Source organism: Marmota flaviventris, chromosome 18, assembly GCF_047511675.1.
Source record: "Marmota flaviventris isolate mMarFla1 chromosome 18, mMarFla1.hap1, whole genome shotgun sequence".
NCBI lineage: Eukaryota > Metazoa > Chordata > Mammalia > Rodentia > Sciuridae > Marmota > Marmota flaviventris.
The window spans coordinates 57,308,778-57,328,557 of NC_092515.1; the positions used below are offsets into that span (position 1 = coordinate 57,308,778).

General features: G+C 47.7%; 1 protein-coding gene across 1 annotated transcript in view; it reads right to left on the reverse strand.

The window, feature by feature from the left end:
- Nucleotides 1-19,780, reverse strand: part of Pkd1l3 (polycystin 1 like 3, transient receptor potential channel interacting) — an 81,360-nt gene that overhangs the window by 44,173 nt on the left and 17,407 nt on the right. The window contains 10 exon segments of the mRNA XM_071604159.1: nt 781-960; nt 1,597-1,742; nt 3,478-3,654; nt 4,775-4,916; nt 6,984-7,104; nt 9,113-9,320; nt 10,942-11,055; nt 12,800-12,853; nt 15,381-15,458; nt 18,013-18,417. Of these exon segments, the coding sequence (XP_071460260.1) occupies nt 781-960; nt 1,597-1,742; nt 3,478-3,654; nt 4,775-4,916; nt 6,984-7,104; nt 9,113-9,320; nt 10,942-11,055; nt 12,800-12,853; nt 15,381-15,458; nt 18,013-18,417 (1,625 nt within the window).

Below are 19,780 nucleotides of genomic sequence, written 5' to 3' on the forward strand. Positions count from 1 at the left end.
GAGGCATAGAGAGGTCATGTGATTCTAGAGACTCCAGGAAGGCATTTCAGGAAGATCCTGGGTCAGAGAAGTGACCAGGTTCATCTGGGTCTTCCAAAGCCCCCCAAACCTGCATTTGCCTCACAGGATGTGTGGAAGGCAGGGTAATGGCCTCCCAAAGATGTCCTTATCTTAATCCTTGAAACCTGAGAACATGTAACCTTGCATGGTAAGAGGCACTTTGGCAAAATCACTTTGCAGATGGGATTAAATTAAGACTCCTGAGATAGGAAGGTTCTTCTGGATTAACAGATGGGATCAATGTCATCTCAGGGTCATCTCTTTATAAGAGGGGAGGCAGCAGGGTCAGTTAGAGGAGATGGGTGAGAGAAGATGCAGCAAGGAGCTGTGAGCCATGGACTGCAGGTGGCCTCTAGGAGCTGGAAAGGCCAGGAAATGGATTCTCCCCAGAACCTCCACAAGGGGCAGCCCTGTGGGGTATGCTTAACCTAGACCAAGTCACTTTTCTCCTCTGGCCTTGCTTTTATCATCTTTAATATGTAGGGCCTGAAGTGATGCACTCTAAATCCCCTCCCCATCCCTGAAGCCTGCGACTCTGTGACAGTGAGCAGAGAAAGGCTATCAATAAAAGAGGCACTGCCTTTTTGTGTCATCAGAACAACCAGAGTGGGAGGTGATATCAACCACTGGGAGACACTAAAGGTCTCTCCACCGATCCATGAACTCTACCCTTGCCCCAAGTGGCTGAATGCAGATCCTGGGGCCCCCAGCCCCAAGTACCTTCCTTCTGACGTCCATTCTCAGCGGCTGCTTGGAGCCCTTGCCCTGGTCCTCCTGGTCCAGTATGGAGGACACAGACTTGGCCAGCTGGAGAAGCTGCTCAGGGCCATGCTCGCCTTGCAGAGAGGTGGTGATTGTCTGGAGTGCCACATCTCCAACATTTGTGTCACTGAGACCCACCTGACCAGGAGACAGGAACAGGCTTAGGTCAGTTGTCCTTGTTTGAGAACCTGGTGCCTGAAGTCATGGGTCTTTGTGTGAGGAACCATGGCAGCCTGGCATGGGGCTCTTGGGCACTTCCTTAGGCTGGAGCACAGCCAGGCCTGCTTGCGTCAGGCAGCTGATGGCCACCAAGACCAGCTCTGGGCAAGCTGCTGCCTCTTCTCTGGCTATCCTCTTCAACTGGCTCTCAGGACCTTCCATCTCCTCCTGGCTTCTGACCCTTGAACCTTTCTCAGGACTTTATCCAATTGCTGCCCTGCATTCTTGCTGACTATCTTGGTTCTCCTTCCTCTGAACTCTCTGAAGGTGCTGGCCTAACTCATGCCTGGGTCCTTCTACCTAACCCTCCCCTGCTCCCAAGACTCTACCCCTATTCTGGCCATCACTAAGTGAAAAGATCTGCTAGGGCAGGGGCCATGTCCACGTGCCTGTGGCTATATCCTTGGGGCAGGGCACATAGAGGATGCTTTGTAAATATTTGTTGAAGGAATGAGTGAATCAGTGATTCCTCTGGCCAAGCCCCTCAGCCATCCCTGGGGTGAGGTCTGGATGGGAATAGGAGTTTCTTAGTCTTAATTTAATCCCACCACCCACCTTAACAGTTGCATGGGTCTGCTGTCTGTCCCCTGCCTGGTTTGTGACAGAAATGACCACTGTCAGCACAAAGTCATTGTTTTCTTTTCCAAGTGGTAGATATACAGATGGGAGGGCTTCTTCAGGGCCACAGTGTAGGCAGAAACCTGGGAAAACGGGAAAAGGGGGGCATCTCCAAGCCTCAGGAAAGGTGAGGCAGCACTCTGGGGTCCCACATTTTCAGGGAGAAAATAGCCAAATATACAGATACATTGTCCTAAGTAACTGAAGGCTGCTGCAATGTTGGAATTGTTTTTCTAAAATCCATGAAAAACAGAAAAAAAATCCCCTGTTTATAGCCTTTTAAAATAAATTAAAAGTGTTAAACCAAATTATACCAAATAGAAAAAGAAGGAAGGGGCGGCGGGGGTGTGGGGGTGGAAAGAGAGAAGAAAAGAGAACTTAGCTCTAAACACCCAAACTCCCTCAAATGTCCCTTCCTTTACAAAGCCCCTCCCCAGCTTTGTGTCAAACGGTGCCCCTGCCACACTTGTCTTTGTTCACCAGCTTCCCTCACTTCTAGATAATAGAGATCATGAGGTCAAGGGCATCCTCCGTTTGTTCACTGCTGAATATCCAGGACCTAAAATAGCCTCATGTTCAATATATATTTATTGCAAAAAAAAAAAAGTGAGCGAATGAAAATCCTTTGTACCTTCCCTGGGTCCCACCAATCACCAGCTGCTGTATAGTGTGCAGACAATCATGAAGTTATTGATGTGTGATTAATCCCTCGTTTTATGTGGTCACACCTGTCTGCCTTCTTGCTCACCTGTGTGGGGGTAGGGTACTAAGGGAATAACCAACTGGAATTAGAGCAGCTGTCCTGGCCTCTCCCTTTGGGGGATGCCAGTTGTAAATGAAATCCCACTTTGCTTGGAATATTTCCTTGCAGGCTCAGACCCAGTCACAGCCCTCTTAATAGCCGTGCATTTCCACATCTCTTTGGCAGGGCGCCCCTTAAAAACTACTCCCCTAGACCTCAAAAGAGCTTATATCCACCTCTCCCTAGTCAACATATGGCATTTATGTCACAGTGGTGTCTGTAGCCGGATATTGGAGAGAGTCGGAGAAAAACTCACGGTGCCTAGGTTTGGAGGAAAGACCCAATACAACTAGAATACTTTTAGAGCTCATTAGAGGGTCACAAAATTCCCAGGCCTGCCAGGAGGAAATAAGGGATCAGGTGAACCCTCCCAGGACCAGCCATCACTCAAATGGGAGAATAAATGGAGAGTGGGCTGTCCAACCCCCTGCTCATGCCCACTGTGATCCTGGATGTGAGTTGTTATGGCAATGGGTGACTGCAGGGTTTTATGTAATGTGGATGGGGTCTTCAATGTTTGTCACCCGTAAACCTTTCAAAAATGTTCTCCTATCAGCTGAGCCTGTCCTGTGACATCACCCATTTCCCTACTCTCACCTGCAAAGCAGGGTCAATGAAATTGTGAAGACTCTGTGAACCAGACCATCTGTCTTCTTGAGAAGCTCCAGGCTTTCAGAGTCACAGCTACCCCAGTGTCTGGGCATGGTGTCCTCATATGGCCCCACCTGGTCATCTTCTGGTAACCCTGTTCATTTTACCCTTTCAATATCCCCTTTCTAGGGCAGAGGTTTTTGGGTCTCCATGATAGTAGGGGAGCTACTGTTGGAACCTGCTTCTCATGTCTCTGTGGGGTCATGGTTGGATCCATACCTTGCGGGTAGAGGTCAAGGTTTAGGGGATCCCTCACCCTGTTGATCTCTTCAACCCATAGAATACATTCTTTGCAGCTCCCAGAGAGAGTTCTTGGTGAGAATAAGCCCAGGAACCGAGGGCAGAGCAGAGTCCATGGCTGGTACCTGATTCCAGACAGAAGCAGTACTCCAGGGGGCCAAGGGACTTGGAGGCGTCACAGAGAATGGAGAAGCGTGTCAGCACAGTGCCCTCCTCTGGGGCAATCTCACAGGTGGGCACCTCGGGGAGAGGCAGAGTGCTGATCACGTAGGTGTCCTCCCCATAGGCGTCCCCGGTCAGTGCTGAAGAGTGAAGACAGACGGCGTTTGGGGAGCTGCGTTTAACAAGCTCCCCATTGTGCTTCAAGATCCCAGGGGAGCTTGTTAAACACACAGATTCCTGAGCCCCCACTCCAAGCCCAGAGCCCCATACCTCTCTGGAGATTTTGGGAAACCCCAAAATATTCATATCTATCAACTTGCCCTGACCCAGGGATCCCAGGGAGTAACTGGGCAGAGGTAGAGGAAGAGAATCAGTCAGATCTGAGCTGCAATTCCAGTTCTGCCATTTACCATCCAAGTGATCTTAAACTTGAACATGATCTTATTACAGGCAAGTTTGTCATCTGTAAAATGGGGCCAACAATAATTTCCTCACAGAGATAGCATAACGAGGAAGACTATTGGGAAACAATGTCTTGCTCAAGATCTCTGCGACAGCAAGGGTCAGAGCCAGGATTGAGAACAGGCTAATCCCAGAAGCCTGACTCTTTTGAGGCCCCTCAGCACTGGGAAGAGCCCTCGGTTGACCTGTTTTCAAAAGACCAGTTTTCAAAAAGGAGTTATCTGCCTGCAAGAACTGGGAAAAGGAGGATTTTAATCAATTACAATTAATTCCATGGTCTAAATTCAATTTGGATGGCCTGGGTTGGACTCCAGAGTGTCCATTTAATGGGTACACCAGTTTCTCCCAGAGTGGGTGATCTATGAGCCACTTTAGAAAATACAGAATCAGACACATTCTTCCTGAAAAGAATAATCAACAGATTTTGTTTGTTTGTTTGTTTGTTTTTGAGACTACATTTCCCACCCAGGGCTTGTTCTAAATGAGCATCTCTGAACTCTCCTGACAGGACACTCAGGTTGCACGACCCCAGAACAACCTGCTCATCCCACTGGGGTCCTCCCATGCCACCTGCATAATAGCAGTTCCGAGGCAGGCCCTTTTACCATCCCCAGCTTACTTGGGAGAAGACTGGGGCATGGAGAGGATAAATCCTTTGCCCAGTCTCCCGGGTAGAAAGACAGAATCCCACAGTGGTGGAATTCACTCTAGAGCCCCCGGCTACACTGAATGAAGCCCCATATTATGGTTTCTGGTTTGTCTTGGGTCCCTAACAGCAAGTGGAAGGGTAGTTCACACCTGTGGCTCGGATCCTGATGACCTCGCCCCAGGTCTGCAGGGAGCTGCTGTTGAGCGACAGGGTGGAGGTGTTGCTCTGGAGCAGGACTAGAGAACGCAGCCAGAATCCTCTGAGTCTGCAGGCAGCTGGGAGGGGCTCCACCTGAAAAAGAGCCATGCCCAGGGTCTCTGGGAGTCAGGCCACTGGGCCTCCCCAGGACAGTGGCATCTGACCCAGAGGGAGGCTTTCAGGTTTCTGTCTGATGAGCGGAGGGCAGGCACTGCTGGCTTTCTGGAGGCTGCATAGCCTGTCTTCGGCCTTGTTGGGCTGTCTGTCTTAAGTCCCCTGGAAGCGGAGCCTGGAGAGGGGCTTGTGTAGTGAGGGAGACTCTCTGGGAAAACCAGCAGGGGAGGCAGGGAAGCAGACCAGGGCAGAGAAAGAAATGAGGAAAAGAAGAGGTTTGAGGGGCTGTCCAGCCTCGGCCTGGCCCCATGGGGAGTTCTGGAGCAGAAGGGACTGTAGAAACTGCCTGCTTCGGGCAAGGGGGCTGGGCTGTCAGATTCCCCACATGTGCCAGCTCTTGGCCAACAGCCACCACCCAGCAGTTGGGGGATAGGTGCACCAGCCTGGAAGGGGACCTTGGCTGGGCACCACTATATCAGCCAAAGTGCCTCCTAGAGTCTTTTTTTTTTCCATTCTAATTTGTTATGTATGACAGCAGAATGCAATTCAATTCAAATTACACAGATAGAGTACCATTTCTCATGTCTCTGGTTATACACAAAGTAGAGTCACACCATTAGTGTTTTCATACATGTACTTAGGGTAATGATGTCTGTCTCATTGCACCATCTTTCCTACCCCCATGCCCCCTCCTTTCCCTCCCTCCCTTTTGCCCTATTTAAAGTTCATCTGTTCCTCCCATGCTGCCCCCAATCCCCATTATGAATCAGCATCTATATATCAGAGAAAACATTTGGCATTTGGTTTTGGGGGACTGGCTAACTTCAATTAGCATTATTTTCTCCAACTCTATCCATTTACGTGCAAATGCCATGATTTTATTCTCTTTTAATACTGAGTAATATTCCACTGTGTGTGTGTGTGTGTGTGTATATCTCACATTTTCTTTATCCTTTCATCTACTGAAGGGTATATAGGTTGGTTCCACAATTTAGCTATTGTGAATTGTGCTGCTATAAACATTGATATGGCTGCATCACTGTAATATGCTGTTTTTAAGACCTTTGGGTATAAACTGAGGAGTAGGATAGCTGGGTCAAATGGTGGTTCCATTCCCAGTTTTTCAAGAATCTCCATACTGCTTTCCAGATTGGCTGCACCAATTTGCAGTCCCACCAGCAATGTATGAATGTGCCTTTTCCCCCACATTCTCACCAACTCTTATTGTTGTTTGTATTCATAATAGCTGCCATTCTGACTGGAGTGAGATGAAATCTTAGAGTGGTTTTAGAAATCCATATGCAACAAAATGAAATTAAGCCCCTATTTCTTACCATGCACAAACTCAACTCAAGTGAATTGAGTTGAGTTTTGTGCATGGTAAATCAAGAACCTAGTGAATTAAGGAATTAAGTGAATCAAGAACCTAGGAATTAAAGAATTAAGCCAGAGACTCTACACCTAATAGAAGAAAAAGTAGGCCCAAATCTCCATCATGTCAGAAAGGCCCTGACTTCCTAAATAAGATTCCTTATAGCATAAGAATTAAAATCAAGAATCAATAAATGGGATAGATTCCAACTAAAAGGCTTCTTCTCAGCAAAAGAAACAATCAGTGAGGTGAATAGAGAGCCTACAGAATGGGAGCAAATTTTTACCACACACACATCAGATAGAGCACTAATCTCTAGGATATAAAAAAAAAAACTCAAAAATCTTAACACCAAAAAAAAAAAAAAAAAACCAAAACAAATAACCAAATCAATAAATGGGCCAAGGAACAGAACAGATACTTCTCAGAAGATGATATACAATTAATCAACAAATAATATGAAAAAATGTCAACATCTCCCATAGTCTTTGATCCTTTGCACCTACTCGGCCTGCTGACCAGTCCCTTCTGTGCCTCAGTGGCATGTCCTCCAGCCCTCCTGACCGCTGCACTGGCTCCGTGTGGAGCTGACCCACTTCTCAATACTGGACATTCAACACAGGTCTGGTAAAAAAGGGAGATGGTTTCCCGTGAGTGGTTGTCAGCATCCTCACCTTATCTGGGGCAGTGTCATCTAAGTACCAGCTGAACGTGGCCACTGAGGCATCGCCTCCCAAGGTGACCCTGAGCTCAAGGTCTTCACCAGCAGTCACCAGGCGACAGTTCTTCTCACAGCTGAAAGGGAGAAAGAGGGCGAGGAAGCTCCCTGGGTGCGGCGGCCGTGGGATCTTCCCAAGTCCTTTGAGAAGGCGGGCAGTGGCCTTTTTCCAGTCGAGACGTGGAGTAAAAGCCACGGCTGCCCACCTATACCAAGGACAGCCTTCTTCTCGCCTGGAGGGCTCACGGCCTCACTGAACTTTCATTTTGTTCACTGCACAGAGTAAAGTCGTGAAAAGTACAGGCAGCTGAACAGAACCCCGGGTTCAAGTCCTGCCCTTGCCACCTAGGAATGGCCAAGTCACGAAACTCTCTCAGCCTCATCTGCCAAGTAAGGGGATAAGATCCATCAATTTCTGTGATTCTCCTTTTTAAAATTTATTTACTATGTATGTAGTACTGGGATCAAACTCAAGGGTGCTGAACCTCTGAGCTATACCTCCAGCTGTTTTTTTATTTTTATTTCAAGATAGGGTCTCACTAGGTTGCCCAGATTGATCTTGAACTTTCTGTCTTCCTGCCTCAGACTCCCAAGTAGCTGGGTTTACAGGCATGCATTATTGCAATTCTCTGAGTTCTAATAATAGGAAATAATGCTGTGGTTTCATAGCACATGTGCATGCATAAATCATGTTCCTGGGTGTTAGTGCATCAGATTCTTATAGCAGCCCTGTGGGTGACACTTCAGTATCCCCAGAGCACAGACAGGCTCAGAGAACTGATGTCATTTTCCCAAGGTGATACACCTCCTAAGTAGGTGATGGAACCCCCATGTCTTACCTGAACCCTGGGTCTTCTCTGTAATGCCCTACTCCCTCCCTGGAGCCCCTGGGAGGTCACTTTGGCATCTGCTCTGTATCCAGTCCATCCCCTGGGTCTTCCAGATTTTAAAACCTCAAAAGTTCTTGACTCTTCCTATTCTTCCTTCTCTCTTGATGTATATTTTAGTACAAGATGGTCTCCTTTGGCCCCTCCAGACTGTCCTCCAGCTTTCTCTGGCTGTGACCCATTGACTGGCCTCAACAGGCTGTGATGCCCCAGCTCCTGCACCCTCAGGCTTCTGCTTGGGTCCCACCAATGGGAGCCCTGGTAGAGGACTGGTGGTGTGAGGAGAGAAGGTGAGGTTTGCATTCAGTGTTTTCCCTGCTCCTTCCTTGGAGGCTGCAGTTGGTGGCAGCTGTGTCTTGCTAGCAAAGCCCAGGGCTCCTGCTGGGAGGTCCTTCTACTGCCACAGCTCCCAGGAATCCCCACCCCACCCCATCTTAGCAGTTTTGGAGTGATGAATTCCTGTGCTGCATTGTAACCTTAGGTTGTTCCTTTAGCCCTGTCCACACCTGTAGACAGAGTCTTCATCCATCAGTGGTTAGTCATGGTTAGAATAAGCTATTTTGTTGCTACAGGGACCAGGCTGCTAGGCTATGCTACCCTGAGCTCTTACCTTGACTCCAGCAACAGCAGGAGCAACCTCCCTGAGGGTTCCTACCCTCCTGAACCCATTCTCCACTCTGCTAGCAGAGTGTTTTGAAGCAAGATGTGACCATGTCTCTAACTGCTCAGCACTCTTGGCTGGCATTCTCTACTGAACTCTTAGGAAAGAGACCCAAACGTGGCATGACCTACAAGGCCCTGCCTGCTCTTCCAGCTCCTCTTGCCCCTCTCTCCTCCAATCTCAAGGATACTCTCCACTTTCACTTCCTGGTTGCTCTCTGTTCTCTCCCTTTCCCCTCTCTGTTCCCTCTCCAGCCCCCACTCTCTGGCCAAGTCACTTCCTCTTCCCCAGGCACATCTCTGCTAATCCCCAGCTCCTTCGGGAAGCCCTCTCTGACCCCCAGCTGGGGAAACTGTCATGGATGTGTAGTCGCTCCCTTCATTCCTTTGCTCCAATTGTTGCTGAAACCCTTATGAGAACAGCCAGGACAGTCTGCCCACCCTTGCCAGCCCCGCCCCTAAGTCAGGGCCAGCCTGGGTTGGCTCTCGGTAAGTATTGACTGATGAATGAATGACAACCCTGGAGGAACTTGCCCACCTGATTTGAGGTTTGAGGTTCAGGGGAGCAGAGACATAGAGACACTGCTCTGCCTTGTTCTCTAGCTCCTGGCCCCTCAGGACATCCAGGTGCAGGGTGACAGCAGAGTCTGGTGGTGGCAGGCAGGATGGTGGGACCACCAACTCCCTCTGGTCCATGTGGAGCAGCTGCCTCTCAACACAGTTGCTCCACTGAGCCCAGCATCGCCCTGAGAGAGGTGAGCAAACACTGTCATCTGTCAGGAACACTGAACTTGGCACATGTGGCTACCTTCTAGTTTGAGGACCCCTCGCTACCCCCTCCAATGTGTTCATCAAGAGGCAGGCTCTGAGGACCATTTGTTTAAGATGGGATCTCACTGTGTTGCTCAGATTAGTCTCCAACTCCTAAGCTCAAGTGACCCTCCTGCCTCAGCCTCCCAAATAGCAGTGAAGCAGGCCATACTACAGCTTGATTTGATGTTTTTAGAAGAAAGAGGTCAATATTGACTGTGTTAGTTACAAACAGATTTTAGTTTTTTAAAGAATCGTCACTTATGGATTGCAGGAATGGGGCAGCAGAGGATGCTTTGGGAAATGGCCCACACCGCACCTAGACATGGAGCAAACCTGTGGGATCTATACAGTTGGTTTTATACCAGGGACTTTCATAGATGATCAGGCTGGCACTTGGCAAGAGAAACACCAGGAGGATCTGTGCTCCAGAAGGCAACTTCTCATCCTTGGAGAAGTTTGTCACTCCATGTGGAGGAGGCTGTCCACAGCTATGTCCCTGTAGGGTGCTATGGGTGCCTCCATCTGCTCTGCTGAATCACCCCCTGCTTTATGTTGGCATCTCCCTAAGATTCAAAGCTGCTGATTGGTCTCTATCCATCACTGCCTCACTCGCTACCCCCTCCAATGTGTTCATCAAGAGGCAGGCTCTGCTCAGTTACTTAAACTCTACACTTGTGTCCTCTGTATTCAAGTAATGAGAAGTAATAGAAAGTCACGACCATGTGGCAATATCGAAAACCTTGAACTTGTGCATGATTTTTGACCCTATTATTCCATTTTTAGAATAATAGGGTCATTTAAGTTATAAAAACAACCACAGAGGTAAACAAAGATCAAACTATGAGGGTGTTCATTATAGTATTGTTTATACAGCAAACAATTGGTGGCAACCTAATTATCTAAAAAGATGGCACTGGTCCATGTGCCATCTTTTTGGATAATTGATCACACATCAACTTGATGGTGCATTGTATAGCCATTACAAAAATCAAGTTGGACAAGAAGACCCCATAACATTAAAATATGAAGAATATGTTGTTCAAGGAAGAAAACAAGGGTTGCAAAAGCAATGTGCATGCTATGAATGACATGCATCTTATTTCTAAAAGAGTGCACATGCAGCTAGGGTATGTCCCTATAAAAAGGAGGTCACTGATTCTGAAAAGTGGTGCTACCATCTTGGTTTGTCAACAAATGCCAACTCACACCCTTTCTAGACTCTCTGCAGTGACACATCTGGTGGGGTGGGAGTATTGCATCACTGACATTGTCAGAATTGCCTGTGCATGCTGGTAATAAAATTGCACACAGGCTTTTATGAGTTTATTATTGGTTTTAATTTTCTATATCCCCTTGTGGCCTGCATTCAGGACCATCCTCCACCCAACCTTGGTTTGCCATGATTTCCTCATCTCCCATTTCCATGGAATTTGCAGTCTCTTGCATGTACACATTACATAAAATGTTAGGCTTAAGTAGTACTGTTGGTGTGAAAAGCAAGAAAACATCAAACTCTGACCTCAGGTCATGACTTATTGAGAAAGGACTACCTACCACATGACCAGTGGAAACGTAGATCCTTGTCATCATCTGGCCAGCTCAGAGTGACTGTTGTGAAAGGGTCTGCGTACATACCAGGCTCAACATGCACCTCCATAGCCCCTTTGTCTCTCTGCAGAAGAAGCAGCCATGGTGAGACTCCCCATTCACAGGCTGTAGGGTGTGCTGCCAACCCACACCCACCTCTGAGCAATCTGTGCCAAGAGTGGCCAAAGTAGAAACCTTGGAATGGAGAAAGACCCTAACCTATCCACTCAGGATCACTGGGTGAGTGACTCTGAGCGTGGGCTCAGGGTCTACCATGCATTCAGCTATACTGACACAGGCCTCTCTGGGCCAGGCCCTTCCTGGAGATACAAGAAAAAGATCCAGCCCTTGCCTTGAAGTTAGGTTAAAAAAGAAAAAAAAAAAAAAACAGGCAAACAAATGGACAAAACTTTGAGGAAGGGAGTCCTAGGGAATAGTGAGAGGTGGAGGAAAGAGGCAATAAATTAAGAATGTAGCCCTTGGGGCTGGCCAAAGCTCAGATTGCCTCATTAGCCCATGACCTTCAGCCAGTTTCTAAGTCTCTGAGCATCTGTTGCTCTGAGGGTTTGATAGCATCTGACCTGCAGGGCTGCTGTGATTCAATCTAAAAAGAGCCAGTTGTTACCTCTATAAACTGGTCATTGGAGCCAGGGAACATTTCCCTGGAGGACAGGCTCCCAGAACAACCACAGGAGTGGGAGAGAGGGTGGGCTGGGCAATAATGGGGAGAATGTGGGTTCTAGGAAAGGGCTTGGCAGGTACTCGGAATGCTCTGGGAGTAAATTCTGATCGGACCTGTTGAACAGCTCAAATGGTAGGGCCTCTTGTTCAAGCCTAGAGATCTTAGCCTGGAATAGTATGAGATTACAGTAGAACTCAATCTTTAGTGGCTTCCCACAGCCTGAGAATAAAATCCAAATTTCTTACCTTAGCACCTAAGGCTCCATGCCTTCTGGCCTCTGTCCACCTCTGTAATCCTAGTCCTTCTCCCACACCAGGCTCTAGCCACACTGGCTTCAGGCCATTTCCAGCTTAAGGGCCTTCTCATCCCACCCATCAGCAAGCTCTTACTCTGTTTCCCAGCATGCTTCATATTTTCACATCACCTCTTGGGAGGCTCATCTGACCACTTTTGCTAGACTACTCTGATGTTTGTATCTCTGCACTCTGCTGGTTATTTGTAGACACTTAACACAATTCTTAATTCTTTTGTTTGTCTCACTCAGTGAGCTTCATGAAGGCAGGGACCACCTCTGTTTATTCACCGTTACCTTCCCAGACACTAACACAAACCTTGAACATTATAGGTACACGATAGGTCTTTGTTATTGAATTATGCACACATGAACAATATTAATAGCAAGGAGTTGAATACTCAATCTTGTCATAACAACTAAAGAATGTGTACTTGTTTTCTAACATAAACACTAAAGCTATAAATTTTCCTCTAAGTACTGCTTTAGCTGTACCGCACAAATTTGATTAGGTTTTATTGTCATTATCATTTAGTTAGAGATATTTTCTGATTTCCTTTGTTGTTATATCTTTGGTCCAGTAATTTTTTATAGAAGAGTTGTATTTAATTTCTAAGATGTCTAAGAGATATCTATATATCCTAGTTAGCTTATTATTGATTCACAACATAGTTCTGTTGTGGTTAGAAAACATGATTTGTTTGACTTCAATCCTTTTGGGGCTCCTTTCAAATGGAAGAAGACTTGGGGATTCCCATGCTTTGGCTATTGGTACCAACAAACCAAAACTCAAAACTAACAGAGTGCTTGAATATCTTTTTCTTGTGAAGTTAAGTGTTTATAAAAGATACTCACATTCTTTCCTTTAACATTCATTCCAGTTTGTTCTTGAAGACTGGATGGGGCTGTAAACACAATGGGAATGAGCTTTAAGCTTTCATAGAAAACCTCATATAAGATTCAAAAGGCAGAATCAGTCAGGCATGGTAGCACATGCCTGTGGTCCCAGCTTCTTGGGAGTCCAAAACAGGATCACAAGAGCCTCGGAGTTCAAGACCAACCAACCTGGGCAACACAGCAAGACTTCCCTACCCCCAACCCCCACTGCAAAAAACAGCAGTCAGAGAATCATGCTGAGGATGCTGGGTCAGAGTGAGGAGCCCTGGTCTATAGCACATGCTAATTTCCATAGCATAAATATTCCCACCAGAGTAGATCTCAAGCTACCAACCCAACATTACTGAATGTAGAGTAAGAGGAAAGGGGTGCAATCAGATCTGACAAGCTAGTGGGGGTGGCCACAGCACCCCATGGTGTGTTTTCATTTCTCCCTATGGGCTTCTTATAGCTATGAGGACCTGGGCGGCTTAGTTATTATTCCTGAGTCTTAGTTTTCTCATCTATAAACAAGATTTCAGGAGCACTCAATACCATGCTGTTTACATTACGCTTCCTAACTCTGTATAAAGAATGCTACTGTGCCATGTTAAAAAAAAAAATGGAAAATGGATATTCATCTGAACAATGCTCTGAAGACATTGAAATGTGAATGGGATTAATGTGTAACTGAGTGTGGTGATTGATAGGAACACAGGGTTATTCTATACGGATCGCTTGATTCTAGTGACTTGGGTATATTAAGAACTGGATACTCTGGCTGTTTAAAAATTCTCTTCCAGTAAATTCTCATTCACACAGCTATAACTTTGAAGGTCTATAAAATTACATGAAGCAAAGCTAAGATGCCAAAGAGACCTCCGTTACCCTTAAGAAGGAAGATGGTCTAGCAACCCTGGATGAAGAGATCAAGAGAAAGAGTTGCTGCCTCTGCTCCTGCCATGAATTAGTTGAGTGACTTCTGCAAAGCCAATTAGCCTCTCTGGGCCTCAGATGTCATACATAGAAAATGAGGGCTGTGGACAGTACAGGGTGTTTTCCTCCTGTACAGGCAACCACGCCCCCTTCTTTAGGAAAGAGCACATCCCTTCCCTATTCTTTGTGCCTATGCTCACGATATGACCACGCCGAGTACCAGTTCCCTGTGGTCTCAGCCAGGTCCAGGAAGGAACCTGAACTGAGCTTGGTCCAGCAAGAGACAGGCTGGGACTTCCGCTGTAGATCTCAACAAGGAATGTTCTTTCTCTTCTGGGGACTGGGATCAAAGCCTGGGCCCATCTTGCGGGGCTGGGGAAGAGAGAATCAGATGACGCCAACACAGAACCAAGAGGTGGAGAGGGCAGGTTTCCCAGGACATTGTGTCTATTGTGACATTGTGACATTGATGTCTATCCCCTGGACTCTTCATTTTATGAACTGATAAAATTTCCTTTCAGATTGGTCCAGTGTGAACTTCTTTCCTGTCCCTTGCCACTTGGAGTCCTTGGCAAAAGCATTTGAGATGAACTTTAAGCTCTGTGATGGCTACTACTGACTGGCCAGTCAACAGCTTTTACCCCACCCTTCCTCTTGGCAGCCAGATTTCACCTTCCCCTATAAGCACCTCGAAATTCTGCATCCCTGCTTTTCCAGCCTCCTTTACAGCTGAGTGCATCATTCTACCCTGATCAGCAGTGTCTGAGGGAAGATGACTGGGTGCTAGAGAGAAAGGGCACAGAAAGCAACATCCTTCTGCTGCTTCTGGGTGATGCTGAATTGACATACAATGTCTGGAACAGCAGCAGCCTCCTTGATTCCATCAGAGACAAGAGTAAGAACAGAGTCAAAGCCTGAGGATGGCAGAGCAGAAAGATAGACTGAGCCTGGGTCCTTGCTGGCACCACTGGCCATTGAATCAACCCTCTTCCTTTCTAATCTCTTATACGAGACGAGAAAGCTCTGAATGTTAAGTGACTTGAGTTGGACTTTCTGTTGCTTATAGCCAGAAACATCATAACCAATACCAATTCAGAATTCCATGCCAGTGGTTCAATGTTTTACTGTACAATTGTCCCTCAATATCCCCAGGGGATTGTTTCTAGGATCCCTTCAGATACCACAATCCAAGAATGCTCACATATAAAATGGTGTTGTATTTTTGCATATAACATACACACATCATCTCCTATACTTTCTGTTTCTCAGTGCTGGAGAGCAAACCCAGGGCCTTGCACATTCTAAGTAAGTGCTCTACCACTGAGCTACACCTCTGGCCCTTCTCATATCCTTCAAATCATCTCTAGATTACTTGTAATACCTAAAATAATATGAATGCTATGTTAATAGTTGTTATGCTTTATTGTTTAGGGAATAATGACAAGAAAAACATCTGTACATGTTCAGCGCAGACACAAGTTCTTTTTGATTTTTTGATCATTACCTCTTTAGAGAATTTTGAATGTCTGCAGTGCAAGACATGCATTCAGAGCCCTGTTTGAGGGGCCCCTCACTAGATCCCAGGCAACAAGTTTGTACACCCTTGAGGAAACACCTTGCCTGTGATGGTGACGCTTCCTATCTCCAAGCTCGAGTTTGAGAAGGCATTCCTCAGGTGCACGGTGACCAGAAAGGTGCCTGCAAGCAAAGGGCAAATGGAGCAGTGTTAGGGGCATTGCCAGGAACTGTCCAACTTGTGCCGAGACGACTCTCCCTGCATGTGCTTTTCAGTCCATTCAGAAGGTGGCGCCTGAATCTTTCACCTCTGAGCATTTAATAAGCATCTGCTATATGCTGGGCACAGGGCAAGGCTCTGTGGACACAAGAGATGAAGGAGTATGGTCCCTGTCCTCAAGGGCCTATGGTCTGGTAGATCCATAGGCAGGAGTGCCAAACCATGGCGGGAATTGGTACAGGGGCATTGTGGGCATGGGAGAGAAAGAAATGGTTCATGGGATGGAGCCAGGGCTGGAGCTTAACTTCCTTCCCACCCAGGGAAGGACATGACAGCGTAACAAGGACTTAGACTTCTCACTTTTGCCTGCAAACGTTTAAGTCATGGCTGAAAGCAGGATTAAAGACTTGGCATCTCTGCCTGCATTTCACGTCCATCCTCTTTGTCCCCAGTCAGCTTGGATCCCAGGAACAGGGAATGACCTCATAAACCTCTTGTGATGAGTCCAAGCTACCCTGCAGGCCACAGCCACTTTCTTATCAGAGACCCCACCTGACTGATCCTTAGGTGGCGGTGGTCAGACCACACCTGAGCAAGGCCACCTGGCTGGCAGCTGCAAAGAGCCTCCAGCTGGGCAATCCCCAGCCCTGGCCCCCATGCCCTTCCTGTTGGGCCCTGGAAGGCAGGGCTAAGGACGCGGGTTCCCCTTCCCGGGGTGGCTACACTGATTAAAGTTCTCTCATGCTGTTCACCTGTTACCTTCTCTGGTTTTTGCAGGGAGTGGCTGACCTGATTTGTGGGACCCCTCCAGTCAGCCCTCAGGCCTAGGACTTAAAGGACAGAATTGCAAAGAGAGTCAAGAGAGGGGAAAGGGAAGAGAGGTGTGGAAGATTTATTTGGAGAGGACTGCTAATACCCGGAAACCCATCTCCTCCCACTATGGGGAAGGGCCGAGGGGAGGGGCTCCCCAGCAGAGAGGGGTCTTCAGGAAGACCCCTTAAAAATGTGGTGTGTGATCTCTGAGGTTGGGAACCCAAGGGCGGGTTTCTTACTCCTGCCCCTGAACCTGCTGGAGGGGTGGCCGTGGAGGGAGAGGTAAGAGGGAAGGGAGGGCTGCGTTGGGTCTGGGAATACCCACAGTGGGCTGGCAGGGGGTAATAGTGGGTAAGAACTCTGTGGGCCCGGTGTGGGCCGTGTTGCGGAAGGTGGAGAGAATGAGGAGACTAGCAGGGAGTGGGGAGAGAGGCAGCCTCTGGGCAGATGTGGCCAGCTGAAAGGGAGGCTCACTCTGTCCTGGGAGCTGTAATCTGTGGGGCCCAGCAGGGGGCCCCAGGAGCCCATAGTAGCTCTCACCAAAGGCAGTTTCAAACATCTTCAGGGCCCTGAGACCAGGCCAGCCAGGCCGGAGCCAGCACCACCAAGCGCAAGTGTTCCTGCCTGATCCCCTTCCCCACCCTCCCTCAGCCCCTCTTCCCCTGGAGTGGTCCAAATCTGTGGGCCTTGGCAGGGAAAGAGTCTGTTAATCATCTGAGAGTGAGCAAACAAGTGGCAGGGTCACCCGGAGATGATGTCAATCAGTAAGGGATAAACCTCCCCCACCGAGCAGCTTTATGGGAGCAGAGGGGATAAAACCCAGTGGGCGTGCGGATCGTGGCCTCTACCGTGTGTGTCTTTTCCAGTTCCAGTGAACTCTGGGTTCTTCCTGTGCCGCACCGGACACTGGGTGCCTGGCCAAGACCTAGTGGTTTCTTATTGAACCTGTCATTCCTGCTGCTGTCTCTTTTGCCAGCACCTGCCCCTGTGGCTTGCTTCCTCACACACCTCTGAGGTCCCCAAAAGCTGCCGGCAGAGTCCTGGTGGGCTGGAGACCCCACTGCCTTCCTGCCTGCTGATCCCACCTCAGTCACACTGCTCTCAAGTCCAGCAGCTCCTTCCCGGGTCAATGCAAATGTGTGCTGTGACCTCTTCCTCATTTGGTGCCAGCCAGTCTACCTCATGCGTCATCTTATGCTTACTGCCTTCCAGTTCTAACCCCTCTCTCCCCAGGGCATGGATTGCAGCTCCTAGGACTATACTGTCCTTGACAGTTGTTGGAAGAAATCTGAATATATACTACTCTTTTCCAGTGGTCCTAAAAGAGGGGAATTTTGTCTTTCAGGGGACATCTGTCAATGTCTAGGAACATTTTTGGCTATCATAACTTGGGGGACTGCTATTACTTGCATCTAGAGGTAGAAGCCAAGGATGCTGCTAGATATCCTACAGTACACGGGACCACCCCTGACTGTGACAAGGAGTTGCCCAGTGCCAAATGTCAGGAGTGCCAAAGTTGAGAAACCCCGCAGCTATAAACGGTTGAAGGGCATATAACGTGTCTCATCCTCACTGCGTGACCCAGGCAGGACCACCCATGAGCCATGCTTGTATCTAGGACACACTGAAACCTGACTGGCAGAACCCTGGGCTCCAAGTCAGAAAGGGAAGAGAAGGGAAGTTGGATGGGTTGCCACCAAGTACCTTCAACAGGAACTGCCACGTGGTAAATCCCAGATGGCTCCCCCAAATCCTCTTCCGTTTGGGAGAAGTTTCCATTGAGTCCCACCACCTCAAAAGTCAGCTCCTCAGGGGTGCCGTGAGCCACTGAGACATTGATCAATAGGTCCTGCCCCAGTTCTACAAGGTCCGAAGCCCAGGAGGCCTGCAGTCCTGACAGCAGCTCCACAAAGTGGACAGTGATGTTCCCAGAGAGTGCCGAGGCGGTGCTGTTGCTGCTGGCTTGGATCTGCAGGTGGTGGACCCCGGGGCCCATCAGTTCCTGAGCATCCGTGTCCAGGGTCAGATTATAGGGTAGTGAGCCCCTCTGGGTGGCAGACTCAGCCAGAGTTATGTTGCCGGAAAGCACAGTGTAAGTCACTCTTGTTCCTAGTTGGGGTAAGAAGAATTTAAAAACATTGGTAACAACCATGCAGCCGCTTGTACTTTGATAGTTCATACTCAAGGTTTGATGTCTGATTCTAGGTGTAGGTATGCATACAGAAAGAGATATAAAGAAATATGTAAGGACATTACCCACTTCCCAATGTTAACAGTGACTATTTCTGAACACTGGGTTAATGAGTGATTTTTTTTGGGGGGGGTCCTCTAATTTATTTCTACTATGCACATGTTACCTTTTTTTTTGTACTAGGGGTTAAACCCAGGAGTATTCTACCACTGAGGTACATCCCCAGCCCTTTTTATACTTTGTTTTGAGACAGGGTTTTGCTAAGTTGAACTTGTGATCCTCCCGCCGAGGCCTCCCAAGTAGCTGGGGTCACAGGTGTGTACCGCCATGTTACCCTTGAACTTAGAAGTGTGTAACAAAACTGTTAGAACATTTTGTCGATAGGGATGTCCTTAGGGAAGAAGCTGAAAAGGCAGCATCTCTGAGAGGTGGACTGTTTTTTATGCATGAGAATGGGCCTCAAGTCTTATTTCAGTGGTAGCAAGTGGAGGCTTTTCTTCCTCCTCCACCATGACTGCCTGAAGCCTACCAACAGGAAAACTCAGCCTCCTTTACCTTGGGTGGGTGCTCCCTCACAGTTTGCAGATAGGAATCCTTACTGGGTGCTAAATATCATGAGAATCTTAAAATCTCATTTATACCAAAAAATTAGAATTCCTTCCAAGCTAGTGTATTTCTAATTCAGATGATAATGAAGAAGGAGGAGGAGAAATTACTGGTACCAAATTATATTTATATAATAAATAGATAAAAGTTTGTTTTAGGCTTCCCCAGGTTCACAATATCATCCTTCTTCAGCCAGCAAACAATCAAGAGCAGAAGGGAGCACATTGAGCACCGTCCAAGCCTTTTACCCCTCCACTAAGGTACTGCTGGAGCGGGTCTCCCGGTGGTAAGTAGTCACGTCCCCGTTTCCACAGCTCTGTGCTGCGTCACTGACATCACTAGGCTTGGTACAGATCTCACACTGGACCTGTGCCTCATCAAAAGATGCTGCCCTGGATAAGGATGGGTCTTAGCCAGGAAGTCTCTTCAAGAGAAAGGGTGATGTTTAAAATAACAACTGAAACAGTGTGAGCACCAGCCAATAGAATAGATGGTCTGAGGCATCAGAATGGACACTGTAGCCAATCAGAATAAATTCTGTAACAAATCAGAATGGATGCCATGACCAATCAGAATGACACTGTGACCAATCAGAAATGCTACTATGACCAATCAAAATAGATGCCATGAATCTAATCTGAATCAAAATGGACACCTTGGCCAATAAAAAAAAAA